Genomic DNA, 14,393 nt, shown 5'->3' on the forward strand with positions numbered 1-14,393 from the left:
GAGTTTACAAAGTCTTCCTGATCAGAAACATTTGAATTTGACTCATCTCAGTTTCCTCTACTTCTGAGAGATTTATGTTTAAAATCCCAGGACTTTGCAGATGAAATTTAACTTTGAGAATTTAAAACTTAGATTAGGTTTAGTGTGCCTGCTGGGCTTTTGCTGTTGCACTGGGAAGATGATTCATGATGCCTGTTGATGGATATCTGGGAGAAGTGAGTGCATTGACCCCCAGGTGTTATTCTTGATAAGAATGAGCTAAAGCTGTTAGTTTTGTAAAATGTGAAATATCTAGGTGTAGGGAATGTTTTTCTGACTTTTGGATCTCTAGTTACATTTCTTTTTCCACCCCAGACTAAGAACTCCTTAGTTGTCTCCTTTTGCTGCAGCCAACGTTTGCCTTTGCTGTTCAGTTTGGGGTTTGTTCTGTGCTTTGCTCAGTCATTTTGTAGCATCTTTATTGCTTATACAATTGATACATCAAATTAATAATAAGACTGAAGAAGCTAAACCAAGCTCTATTTGTACGAAGTGTCTGACACAGCTTACCTTACTCTTAATTAAAGTATTTTAATCTACCTTTGACCAGGTATCCAGCTCACATTGAAGAAATTGATTATGAAGAGGGAAAAGTACTGATCCATTTCAAACGCTGGAACCATAGATATGATGAATGGTTTTGCTGGGACAGTCCTTATTTGCGTCCCTTAGAGAAAATACAGTTAAGAAAAGAAGGATTGCATGAGGAAGAAGGCTGTGCAGTAAGTAGAACTTACAGGACATTTGAGTATGTAGCAGTTTAATGTGTGGTTTCTTTTAAATATTGGAAGGCTGATAATTGTAATGTTTTAATGAAGTTATATGTTTCAGTAATTCTCAGATGAAGACACTTTTGACTCCTGTCTTGCAGGGGTTTCACATCAATGACCAGGTGTTGGCGTGCTGGTCTGACTGTCGCTTCTATCCGGCCAAGGTTACTTCTGTTAACAAAGATGGTAAGGACTTGTTTCTGGTTTTTGATGGTTGTTAGTAATGTATGTCTAATTGTGTTGGGACCTCTTTGCTTAGGTGGAAAGGTAGTACAGCAGACAGAAGACAACTGTGGGAAATTGTATTTTCAATTATGTGTTCGTCTGCCATCAACTTTTTCAGCCTCTTATCCTGTTTGTGAGATAAAACCTTTCTGCTGGGATATCCAGTCAGTAATTTTTTTAAGTATATATTTGAGAGAAATTATTCCTTAAGTTTGTTGTCAAGAGATACATGTAACTGCAATAAAACTAGTGTCAGAGCTGCAAAAGCCCTTTAAAAACCAGAGGGAATGTGGAGAGGAACCATGAAGGACTTATTCTAGTGCTGGGCTTACTTTAGGTTGACTGTGTTATAAGATCAAGGAGAAAAAGGCTGTGTAATTATGTATCAGAATATTCCACCAAGAAAATTTTGGAATTTTTTGAATAAAGTGCATCTAAGGAGCAACTCTATAAAGATTAGACATGCACCTTTATTCTGACCAGAGTTATTTTGGGTGACTTTGCCGAGTCTCCTTTATTTGGCCTGTGATGGGAGCTCTGCTGTTGAGGGTTCTAATGACATAGATAAAGCACCTTTTGTCTAGAGCTAAGTATTCAGCTGGAGTATTGGACCTGGTAGGAAATACTCCGTTAAATAACTTCTGATCTTTGAACTCATGCTTTATTTTCATATTTTAGGTACTTACACTGTGAAGTTTTATGATGGTGTAGTTCAGACAGTCAAGAACATTCATGTCAAAGCTTTTTCCAAAGATCAGGTAGGTATTGTGCTTGTGCTGCTAGTGTATTCCAAGATGAACAGTTCAGGTGGCTGGATCTGATGAATTATAAAACATGAAATGAATGAAACGCCCTTATTGCTAAAATACAGTATGTCTGAAATGAAGTGTCTTAAAATGAAGAGGTTATGTGAATCTTTCTGGTGTGATTTCCAAAGCTCTTGGGTTCAGGTTCTTTAAGTGCACCTCTTGAACTAAAGAAGTCATTGACATTAGTTTATGTATGCCTTAAAAATAAAGGGATGAAAATTGTGGAGGGGGCAGAAACTGTTCTTTCCCAAAGTAACTACTTAATTGTCCTGAGACTTTTTTTAAGAAACGTGGCTATTAATCTTTCACCTCACAACTTTGAGAAAATAAGCTTTTTTTAACTATTCCTTGTTCTACTTCTGTGGTTTGGCTGTTCTACCAACCTTCACCTGCTCAGTGTGGTGGGTTCAGCCTTCAGCTCATGATGGAAAGTAGTAGTAAATCATTATATCAAAAAAAAAAAATTTGTCCTGCTTGTGGTGAGAAGGAAGAAATACTGCTTTGTACATTGATTTTCATGTGTGAGCACTCTGTAGGAAAGGCTGACAAATTCTAGTCTTGAGTAACTTGGTCAAAGCTTCTTAAGTACCTGCTTCAGAATAATTTTCATTACAGGGAGGGCTTAAAAGTTTTAGATCTTTCATCAGCTGTAACCTGTGGTTTTTTTGTCATGCCCTCTGCTTTTAGTTTTCTGAAACTTGTTTGAGCAAAGGAATCGACTCTGTCTCCCCAGCACAAGTGTTAAATACAGATCCCAGGAGTGAATTATCAGTGATAGAATTTGAATTTGTCACTGTTGTGAGGAGGTGTGCCATTCCTTGGAGGTCTCCAGATTTCTGTATCTGCTAGGCTGAGAGGGAAAACTATTTCAGATTTGCCACAAAGTGCCCTTAGTAGCTTTTAAATGGTTATTGTGGTGCCAGGTTGAAGGTTGACTAATACTCACAAGGGAACTACCTGCATAATCTTCATTGCCATGAGAAATGTTTCCACTGTATTTAGCATTAAATAGATGAAGTTGAACAATCTGAAGAAAGATTCTGCATAAGAAAGCCAAAATATTTTATGTTTCCTTCGAGGAGTTTCATGTTTCTGCATAGCTCTGGAAAGTTTTTGAAAGGAGCTGAAGGAGTTGGGGTTTTTTCTCCTTTTAACCATTGACCAGATTTCTCAGTCTAAGAGAATCTCTTTAAGTTATGCTAGAACATTGTTTCTGTCCTTTAGCATAAAGCAGTATAAAGTGAGAGTTTCCTAGTGAGCTCTGTTTACACAACCAGAAGTAAAGTTTAAAAAAAAAAATCCTTGAGCCACTGGAGAGCTCAGGATTTGGATACGAGTGTGAGTTAGGTGAGTGTAGGTTCAGGTACAGCAGCGTGTTGGACGTGGAGGGGAAGGTGTCTCGCTCTGTTCTTCAGGAGGAGAGGCTGGAGCCAGGAAGGCACACATGGCTCATATCTTAGTAGTTGTTAAGGGGAAAAAAGGCTCCAAACCCACCTGAAAGGAGCAACATAAGCTGATCAGAATTTCTTTAATGAGAGTGTAGAGAGTGTAACAGGCTATACTGCACAGTGATGGTAAAATGCTAATGACCTGAAACAGTGGGAATGTGCCTTTGAAAGGACATGCAGCTTTAGAGATCAGTGACATCAGGAGGTGATTCAGACATACTGTATTCATGATTCAGTTTCCTGAGGATATTTTGACTAAGATGGCTTATGAGAGTTCCAGTAGCACAGACTTAATTCAAATCAGCTGGTTCTGTGAGCAGCACAAGTGCTGAAACATAGTACCTGAGGGTTGTTTTTTGAGTTGGTTTTGGTTGGTTGTTTTTTTTAATAATGAAGCTTCTCCCATAGCTATGGCACTTAAGGAGTTTACAGAAGACAGATTATTGTGATGTCTGGTAAAGGTGATGCTCAGACATCTAAAAAAGGTGAAAGGCTTTCTTCCCATTTTCTTAGTTGTTTTCATGAAATATATGGCAGTTTGATTTCACACTTTTAAACAGTGATTTATTTTTGTTTTTAGTCGAGTCTGTCCCAAGTATGGTTGAAATAACATAGAGGGTGAAGCAGATTGCTTGTTCACCATTTTATTGCATCAATATTATTTCTTAGGGCTATGGTCTGAAAATACCTTTAAAGGTATCACTTCATGTAAGCCACGGATAGACAGGAAGATTGGGGTGGAAAGAGGCAAGATGTAGTGCAGTACAAGGAGATAGTGAGTTTTAAGTGTATTCTCAGAATTTTTTTATAGCTCAAATCAACTGTCTCACTTTCTTTCCCTAAAGAAGTGTTGAGGTTTAGCCTTTGCTATCCCCTGATCCTGGTTCCAAGCTGAAGCTTCTTGTGCCCTGCAGAACTGTGTCTGGAAAGGAGCATGGTTGCTCCTTAATGCTTCAAGTTATTAGGCAACAGGAAGAGAGAAGGTGGTTGAACTAAAGGCAGTGTTGGCACATGACCAAATAGAAATTATTAATCCAGGTGCAAAGCTAGAAGGTTTATGTTCATCTGGGACAACCAGAAGGAAGGGAAAAAAACCAAAATCAGTGTATATCATCCTCCCCCCTTTCCAGGGATGTTAATAGGAAGCCTGATCACAAAAGGGAGAGGACATGAAGGAGCTGTTGGTACAGGGTGTTCTTCCTGGTCCAGTGTTATCTAATAAGAGCTCTGAGGAAATGAGGTGGCAGTTGAATGTTGCATCAGTAGCATGCTGGCCAGGGACTGTTAAGGATTTTCATGTCCTCTCATGCTGAACACAGATGACAAAAAAAGTTCAAAATTTTACATTTAAGTTTTTAAATGTGTGAATTCTAACATCACATGGTTCCTGATGACTTTGGTGATTGCAGTTGCTTTACATGACTCTGCCTAGCAATTTTTAGCAGCAATTTTTTAGCAAGCTAACTGCAGGTCTGTTTTGAGTGAGACTCTTCTGTGAAAGGAAAGCAGTTTGCACATCCAGGTGATTGAGCTGTTTGCCCTTTTCTGTGCTCCAGACTCCCACTCCTTCTGCAGTGTCCCAAGTAGACTTCAAACAGTACTGCACAAACTGGTAGGGACTCAACCTGCACCCAAGAACAAAGGAACAGCAAGTCTCTTCTGCCCCTGAATTGTGCAGGAGGGATGTGTTGCGCTGTGCTCTTGCTTTGTCCTGTTGGCATTTCACCAGCTCACATGGCTCTGAGTTTTAACTGGGGGTTGCAGTAGAACATGTACTTTTATCCTTGGAAAAACGGGACAGGGATGCAGGACTGCTCAATACAAAGGCAAGAGGTGACTTCAGACTGCAATAAGTTGATTTTCTTATGTCATTCTCTTTGTCTAGAATACTGTGGGTGATGCTAAGCCTAAGGAAAGAGGTAATGAAATTCCGTCATCTCCTGAAAACCGGGAGAAATTTAAAGAGCAGAGGAAAGCAGCAGGTAACGCAAAGAAAGACGAAGATGAAAAGACATTAAAGACTGAGAAACGAGTTAAACAATCTGATAAAGAGGGAAAATTTATAGTCATCTCGGAAAAAGGCAAGGTCTCAGAAAAGAATATATCTAAGAATGGAAAAGAAGATAAAGAGAATATATCAGAGAATGATATGGAATATTCAGTAGATACACAAATTGAGAAGAAGCCTGAGAATGACAATGTAAAGAGTCCACAGGAGAACACAAAAGAAACTAAACGAAAGCGAGGCAGACCACCAATAACACCTCCAACAGGTATGTAGCTAAGGTTAAATGTTTAGGCCATAAACTTACCTACAGGAATAAGAAGTGTCTTGCTCTTTCACAGCCTACATCTCTAGAAACTTTTAAAAAAATTTAAACTCCTCTTTGTTCAGGACAGCTGAGAGCATACTTGTCAGGTTTGGAGCCTCAGTGGCTTCATCAGAGATCAGATTTAGGCAGGTAACCTTCATGTATTATGAAACCTGTATTATGTATTATATACCTGCAGTAGGACTAAATGCTATTGTGTGGGCAGAAAATGAGGTGAAGCTGTATTTATGCAGGTCCAGTATTTTAGGTCATAAGGCTTTGGAATTTGTGTTAACGTTTCAAAGCTTCATATCAATTCATATCAAAGCTTCAGTCTGTTTTTCCTCTCTATCTAAACAGAGCCAGGTTCCCAGACTTTGCAGCCCATAACTTTGGAGTTAAGGCGTCGGAAAATACCTAAAGGAGGTGATGTTCCAGCAAAGCGTCCCAGGATTGAAAAAAACCTGTGTGAGTGTTTTCTGGTACTCAACTCTCACACTATTTATATATATAAAGGTCTTCAAGCTTAAGGGATGGGGGAGGGGGAAAGTGTGTAATATTAACCTTGAACTCTGATAGATGCATTGACTGAAATTCAACACCTGTTTTTCTTATATTGGCCATTCATATGTGGCATCATGCTGGAATTCCTTCCTAGATCTTGGAAGTTGGGTTTGGATAAAGGAGACATCGGCTGTGAGCCTTGATAAAGAAGTTCACAGATGTAGGGAAGGCAGTGATTATATTGCCTCCGATATATAGAAGGTTATAAAAGCCTTAAAAGTTGTAGAAACTCCTTGGTTAATAGATGCAGGATTTACCACAGTGTTTAGCAAAGGCAGTTTAATACTACATAAATATTCATGTCACTGCAGCCAAATAGCTTTCTGCTTCATCTTAGCGTGTCGTGTATTGAGGTTGAAGAGCTTGAGTGTGGTGATGAGGAAAGAAAATTATATTCTCTGTAGTAGCCTCAGGACCAAGGAGGTGAAGATCTGAAGAAAGCTCTTTCCCTTCCTTAGGACCACAGAGTCTTAAAACTTCAGTGTGTGTACATTATTCAGCTTAGGGTCACAGTTGTTTGTGTATCTGAATTCTCATCTAACTCCTGCTATTACTTATGCCTGTGGTACAGCTGCTGTTTAGAATGTTGTACCAGATACTGGTTGTATTTGTACTTCAATTCTGTTACTAGAAGAAAAAAGTTGAGAGCTCATTGTGATAGGCTTTTGCTGTATTTTTATTTATAACTGTTACAATTGTAGCTTTTACAAAGGCTTAATCATCCAGGCTTTTTAGCTTTTGCTGTTAACCTCAGTCCTTAAACACACTTTGAAACTGTCAGAGAGGGGAGAACTTAAGTTTGCTTGTGGGCTATTTATTAATCCTGTAACTGCATGGTACCATTAAATATGTCTGTTCCAGCTCAGGAAAAATTCAAGAACTCCTCAGATAATGCTGAGAGAGACCAGATCAGGAGGCGATCTTCAAGACTCTCGTCCAGTATTAGCCATGAAATTTTAAATACGGATCTTGTCACAACTTCTGCAGAAATTCAGCCCTGGAAAGATGCAGTATGTAACCAAAACGAGTCTGAGAAGGGTAAGTGGCTTCCTGGTGTGCTCTGGATTTGTGTGGTGAGGTAGTTAGTAATCCACTTGTTATAAGCTCTGTATTTTCACTTGCTTAACCTGCAGGCTCTGTATCTGCAATTAAAACCTGATTGCATCAGCAGTGCAGGGAAAACTCATGGAAAGTTTCTCTCTCTCTCTCTGCTGTCCTGGTTGCATTTTGCTTTTGATTCCCTCTCCATCAGTAACCCTGGCATTTCCCTTGGGTGGTGGGAGCTTTTCCAGTGGAGGATAACTGATAAGTGGCCTTGCAGAAGAATATTTTTCAACCTGTGGAACTCTCCAAAGAAATAGTTTGGTTTGATTGTGGGGGTGGTTTTTTTGTGTTGGGGTTTTTTTTTTGATTTGGGGTTTTTTGGTGTTTGGTTTGTTTTGTTTGGCTTGGTTTTTTGTGTGTGTGTTTTTTGTCTGTTTTTGTTTGGGGGGTGTTTTGGTTTGGGTTTTTGTTTGTTGGTTTGGTTTTGGATTTTTTGTGGTTGGGTGGGATTTTTTGGGGGGGTTTTTTGGTTTTTTGTTGGTTGGTTTTTTTTTTTTTTTAGGAAATGCAGGTTACACTTGTGAAAATGAGGTAATTAAAAAGTTTCAACACTTTCAGATTGAAGAACAGCCCAAATGCTGAACTTACAGTTCTTACAGTTGAATCCTGTTGGACACAAAAAGCATCAAATGGGATGTTTTATTCTTAGACTTAGGGGAGAGAACACTCCCTTTTGTGCCCTTTTGGGGGAGCTCTGGTAGTGGTTTGAGGAGACCTGCCCTATTTTGGGCTATAAACAATTACTTAGCCTGTGTGTTTCTGAGGGCTGTAAATGTAGAGTTGCTCCAAGGAGCTGTGTTGTGTGTGACTCCAAGAGCAGTCAGAGCGTGGATGGGTATCGTTCTCCATGTAATGTGATGAACACCTCCCCCCCCAGTGTTCTGCAGTATGATTTTGTGTGCATTTTACTCAGTGGAAATCCTTTTCTTATTCCAGCCCAGTTAGAAATTCCCGTTGAACCTGACCAAAGTTTCAGTGAACAAGGATCACCTGGAAACACATCGCAAAGTGCAGCACTCGGTACAGATGCCAGTTTACAGGAAGGAAAAGCAGAAGACACTGAGTGTTCCTCTGTTACTGTCAGAACTCAAGAACCTTCTGCTGCTACAGGTTCAGATTTTTCATGTTTAATATTGATGCATTTCTTAAGGCAACTGATGCCAGGTGTTTTGTGCTTGTACAAGTGTTACTAACAAAAACTGTGCATTCTTGCAATATTAGCGTCGGTAGAAAATGTGTATTTTTATTCCTTATGGACTTGGTTTTAATCTTGTGCTTTGGCAATGGACAGTGATCTTCTTAAAAGTGGAAATCATAATTTCTAAATGACTGGGTGTAATATTTCAGCATGAGTGATGAAGTTAACAAATGCTTGTTCTCAGTGTTTGGAATTCTGGATTAAGTTGGACTAACATCCTAAAAGATCAGGTTCTTTTATCCTTTCCGTGCTGCAGGTATGTGGTAACGTTACTGTTACTGCTGTCTGGGAATCCTGATTGTGCATTTTTGTATCCTTATGTTTAGACTATTTAGAGGCTTTAGTGCAAATTTGTGAAGCAGTTCAAACATTTCAGTGTCTGTCTTAGTAATATATATATATTCTCTTTTCTCTTACCTGGGAGTGTTCCTACCTTGCTTTTTCAAATTAAAATTTCCTATGCAGATAGTACACTGTGTCAAAATGTGATGCTGTCCTGTGATTATTTCTCATGACTTTAATCCTTGGATCTACAGCTAAGTGGGAAAACTTGAACTACAGATTTCCTAGTTTCTGCTTTATCAAAAAAGCTGAATTTTAAATGGAACAGAGCATTTGGAGAGATTTACAGTTGCTCAGCATTGCTGGAGTAATGTCTGTGTGCTAACTTCCCTCCTGTTTGGTTATTTCAAATTCCCTGCTGCTTGCACATACCCTCTTCCACTGCCTCTGAGGGAACTGCACAAGTGGGATGTCCTCTCCCTTTGCACTCATGTGCACCCTCAGTGCAGGAAGGAACTCACCTCTTTCCTTTTACTCAAGTTGGATGTGTAAATGGTCTTTTACTGTTTAGAACTCTTTTGATGTTGGTCTCCTTCAGCTGTTGCTGAGCATTTGTAATTTGGGCTTAGACTCGGGAGAATTCCAGCTGAATGTGTAACCCCTGTGTGTGTGGTGTCAGTCCCACTAATGGGGGTGTGGGATGTGGTCTTCTCCTGAGCCTGCTTCACGAGGTACAGGCAGGAAGGCTGTGGGAGCAGAGCTGGGCTCACACCTACTCAAAGACTCTGATAGAGCTTGTGCACTCTTGTTCCTGGCACTTCTGTCAGGACTTGAGCAAGCTGGATTAATTTAGGAATATGCACTCACATTGAATTCTGACCTAAAGTTCAACATGGTGGTGGTATGTACAACTCCACACTTCTGAGCATGGATTTTGTTTTATTTAATTAAAGCCATCTCGTGTACAGTTATAAATGCCAAACATGCACCTGGGTGGACATCCAGATGTGACAAGCAGTTGTTTTTGTTGGAGAGAACTTGTAAGGATGGGGAATAAAAACTGCACTGGGTCTTCTTGAGTAAATACTGTCACCTGAAATCAAAGTACAAAAATCTACATTTCCATACTTAATCAACATTAAAAATGTTATGAACAAGCAGTTTATTGAGATGAGTTTTAAAATACATCGATTCTATCATGGATAAATGCTTTGTAGTTAAATGTGGATCTGTGTTTCCCTCCCCGTGCTCTGCCTTGCTCATGGGATCATACCAGTCCCTCCAGTGCTGAGGAGCTGCCTGATGGGGAGAGCAGGGATCAGAGCAGTCCCTGCAGTGCTGATGGGGCACAGCAGGCCTTGTTCTCGCACTGGCTACTGGGGAGGGGTGTGGAGAGGCCTCTGGGTAGGATCTGAAAATGCCTCCAAAAATCTCCTGTGGCTTCTTGCCCTCGTGGAAGGGGTGGTTGTGTTACAGAGCCTGGGCATGTTGTCCTAAAAATAGCTGGTGTTGGAGGCTGAGAGCTGGGTTAACTCCTGTTGCGGGTGATTATGAAGGGAGCAGGTATGCATGGCTCCAGATAGAATAACTGTATGTCAGACAGTTATGCTTGTTGTGCACTCAGTCTGCTCTGTGTATTAAACTGATTTTGGGGCTTGGGAAGGGAAAAAGTGCAGTCAGAGTAGGTGGTGCAGGTGGAAAATGGGGTGTTTATTGCATGCAAGATTCCCACAAAATACAGCATGGAAGTTCAGGTCAGCAGTAACTTCTGATACGTCGAACAAGTGCAGTATTGTAACCCAATACTAACGTTTTTATTTGTAGGCTTTAATTCTAGTCACTTGATGAGCATTCATTCTCTTCCTAGGAAAGTACTGCAAAACATAATAACGTTAATAACTTTTATTTTCTTCAGTGTGATATGTTAGGGTTGTTAGTGAGTAATGCACCCTGGTAGTACTAATTTTACCCTGCATGATTTATAGGAAGAATGTAATTTTTATAGCATTTGAGTATCAGGAATTTTTAAGGACAAAAGTGTTCTTTTTAAAGGGTGTTTTTTAGTGACTGGTTGGTAGATGATTCAAGATTCATAGTAGTTGCAAACAGAACAGCACACACAGTCTGGAATCCTTTTATGATTGTATGTTTTAAAATGTATGTTGGTAATGTGTTCTGAAAGGGCAGTATAGCATTTCTTGTCAAAACTTAAGCTCCTTTTAAAAATTTTTTCAACAAAATTCTGATTAATGTGCTAGAAGATAAAAATCCTGTTCTGCTGGCTTTGGGCACCTCTAAGGACAAGGGACCAGAAAGAGTGATCAGAATTTAGCTAAATCAAGTTGTCTTCCAGAAAGCTGGTGACAGTCTGGTGGCAAATCTTTGCAGCCAGTTAAAGCTCTGTTTCATATATCTGAAAACAGGCTTACAAGCACTGTTCAGTAGCTGTGAGTTTACTCTTACAAACTGATTGGACTTTAAAGGTGAGCTGCCTTTGCTTTGCACAGATCTGCTATTGTGTTTGTAGTTGTATTTCCCAGCACTCTTAAAATTACTTCTTTATTTGCATAGACGTGCATCGGGGATTCCATTTGCCGTATGCTTACACCTGTTTTTCTAATTTTGTTGCTCTTAGCTTTGGTTTCATTTAAGGAGAAGCATCCATTTGAGAGAGCTGCTGTTTTCCTGCAGCTCACCTGGGCAGGCTTTGATCCCTTCAGGGGAGGGTAGAAGTTGTCACTTGGAGCTTGCCAATGTGGTAGGTAAATAAGTCCTTCCTGCCTTGTTCACTTAAAGCTCCTAATAATGAGGCACCACAATCTGGTCCCAGTGTTTCAGTTACACCTCAAACTGCAGGTAGAGCCTTTACCTCCTCCCACCTGGCCCCTGTAAAGGTACATGGAGGGGCACGTGGTGCACTGCACACTCACACCCTCACTGTGCAGCACAGGCTTCCCTGCTTTTATTGATACCAATTTAGTTCCAGCTCAGGGAGGAAATAGTGAAGGGAAGGTTGGAGGAAATACTGCCTTGAGTAGTTCTTGCATCACCAAGTAGTGTTACAAGCTCAAAAAATCATGACTTTATAAATGTGTAATGACCTATGACTATTGATGCTGTATGTATTTCTTACACCAGGCATCTCCTTGTATGGATTCTGGATGCACTGGAAATGCTTGGAAGCTGTCCTTACCTAAAATAGTTTGAGAAGACCAATTAAGCAAGATGTTTTTTGTTTCACAACTGAGATCTTGAAAGAAAGAGGTTTTTGAAAATGAAGGAAGAAATATAGTTTGAGAGCTTAAATGATGATCAGGAACACTTGGTGAGCTCAGGAAAAACATGATTTCAGAAGAAATAAGTTGAAAGAAATAAGTAATTAGTGAGGTGAGAACTGGTCCAAAAGCACAGCGTGAAAACTGTCAGAAAGGTCATGGTAACAATCAGTTGTGAAGATAATGTACCACAGAATATGTGTCCTGGAGAGACTCTATGTGTTTATTCTAACAGCAAGTGAAGAAATAATTTGATCTTCACATAGTATGTCTTTGGAGACCAGAAAATAGAGACTGGAAGTCTCCTCAGTTTAACAGGCAATTGTGTGTGGAGATCTGGTGGCTTGAAACTGCAGCCAGGCCAGCTTTAACTGGGGGGAAATGGGAAGAGTTCTGTGCACTCCTGGCTTTCTGTGATCACTTACTGGGGTGCCGCAGGAGATGCTGCAGGATGGCAGACCTTCAGTGAAGGTACTGTGCTGCTGCCAAATATTCCTGTCCCAGCAGGAGTCAAGTCAAACAAAGAATGGGTGGTGGGGGAAGAACATCTCTGGTGGACTTGGAAGCTCCACACTGTGTGTTTTACTATGGACTTAGCGCTCAGTGTGACCCTTGGATCATTCAGCCCTGTGAAAACTGAGAGGTTTCCTCACTGGAATACTGAGGGGATATTTTTGAAAGTTAAAGCAGACACTGATGCTTGACCTTGAGTGTCTGTGCTCAATGTCGTAATGGCTAATGGAAGGCCAGATGAGGAGTTTTAATTTTGGTTATAAACATGGAAAAGAAATAGCAGGTGTGAACTTACCATTAACTTTCCTCTGTGCTCAGGGAAAACATCTACCAAGCTCCTCTGAAAAGGCAATTGCCTGAAAATCTGAAGATAATACAGCAAAACTTTCTCTCTGTAGAAACCAGTTTTAGTAGCATGTGTTGTGAGCAAAAATTCCATTTGTAAGGATGGCAGCTGCCCTTTTGAGTGTTGGTGTAGGAAGTGATTTCCACAGCACTCAACTGGGAGCGTTGGCTCTCCAGAGGCTTCCCTGGGTGGGGAAGTTGGGTATCAGCTGCCTGCTGTGCCCAGGTGACAGGGAGTTCTATTGTGTTACTTGTAGAGAAGGAAAATGCACCCAAATATGGTGGTGATAGGAATAAATTAAGCAATTTCAAATTGTGTGGGATTTTCTGCATTTTTATTACTCTGAAGACATTCCTTTGGCGTGTTGCAGTAAGCTTTTTGTCTGCTTTCTTTCCCCTTGCTCCATACCTTTGTTATCTCTATTTCTAAGCTTCAGCTGACATGATCCTGTCCTCTCTTCTAACCTGTAGCTGATCAGTTAAAAGTCATTCCCTGTGTCTTTCTCCAGAGTTTGTCCAGCTCAGTGAAGGGGAAGTGCTCTGAGCTGGGATGCAGGGCCTCATCCCGACAGTGGTACAACACTGTTCCCCCAAGTGGTACACAAGTTCCCCTTGTCATCCCTGTAATTTTTTTTGCTAAGTCTTTGGACCCCATTACTCCCTTCTGCTGCAGTTACGTTTTCCTATCTTCGTGTTAGTTATTAAATAGTAACAAGTTCTCAGCATTCATAGTCCTGAATGCTGTTTTTTAGCTTTACAGTCAAGAGAACCTTTCTGTGTTTGCTTTCACTAAATCCACAGCCATTGCACTGAGCCTCCCTGAAATACTTTTTCCTTCTTTCTGAATGCAGCTTTTGATGGTCTGCAGCATATTTTGATTTTGGTTTGGCAAACTTTGTCATTCTGCAAGTGCGATTCAGTAGTCTGTCTTTGCTGCAGTCCTGCTGATGTCTCTGTCAGCACATTCCTAACATGACTGTGCCATGAGCCTCCTGCTCATTACTGCTGTGAAACCCCCAAAAGCAGTGCCTTCCTTTGTACTGTTTCCTTATGTAGAACCACTAAGTGTTCTTTCATCCAGCCTGGTGTGCATACGAGTTCATCTCTCCCTGTACATCAGCCTCTGTGGTGTCAGTGCTTGTGTTTTCTCTGTGTTCCAGTTTTGTTTCTTTGTCAAGACACAGTCCTTCAGGGCTGAGTGTGCCTCAGGCACAGCTGTCTCTCTGCACTGGGACATAACTTTTGTCTGCAGCTCAGTGACACCGTTTTTGTTGCTGCATGCCAAAAACCTGTAAGCAAACTGTCCTGTGTTTTTATCCCAGGATTGTATTGACACTACCTTTAACACTCCCATTCAATGCCTTCCTGCATATGTGCACTTGTAGAAAATCTTATTCTTGTTCATAATGTTTCTGGGTCCTTTTGTCCCTTGTTTTCAACTACTTCTACTGTAACGCCTTGGTTTTCATTCATGCTCAGTCACTGTTGCTACGTCTGGGTCTTGCTTTT

General features: G+C 40.6%; 1 protein-coding gene across 7 annotated transcripts in view; it reads left to right on the top strand.

Annotated features, from left to right (window-relative positions):
• The window catches only part of PHF20 (PHD finger protein 20), a 65,712-nt gene that overhangs the window by 18,057 nt on the left and 33,262 nt on the right, over positions 1-14,393 (top strand). For all 7 annotated transcript variants that reach the window (XM_027663965.1, XM_027663963.1, XM_027663961.1 and 4 more), the window contains exons 5-11: positions 590-761; positions 911-995; positions 1,713-1,792; positions 5,177-5,564; positions 5,964-6,071; positions 7,029-7,205; positions 8,208-8,381. In XM_027663965.1, the coding sequence (XP_027519766.1) occupies positions 590-761; positions 911-995; positions 1,713-1,792; positions 5,177-5,564; positions 5,964-6,071; positions 7,029-7,205; positions 8,208-8,381 (1,184 nt within the window). The remainder of the gene's footprint in view (positions 1-589; positions 762-910; positions 996-1,712; positions 1,793-5,176; positions 5,565-5,963; positions 6,072-7,028; positions 7,206-8,207; positions 8,382-14,393) is intronic.

This window comes from Corapipo altera, unplaced genomic scaffold, assembly GCF_003945725.1.
Source record: "Corapipo altera isolate COAL_440 unplaced genomic scaffold, ASM394572v1 110, whole genome shotgun sequence".
In the NCBI taxonomy this organism is placed as follows: Eukaryota; Metazoa; Chordata; class Aves; order Passeriformes; family Pipridae; genus Corapipo; species Corapipo altera.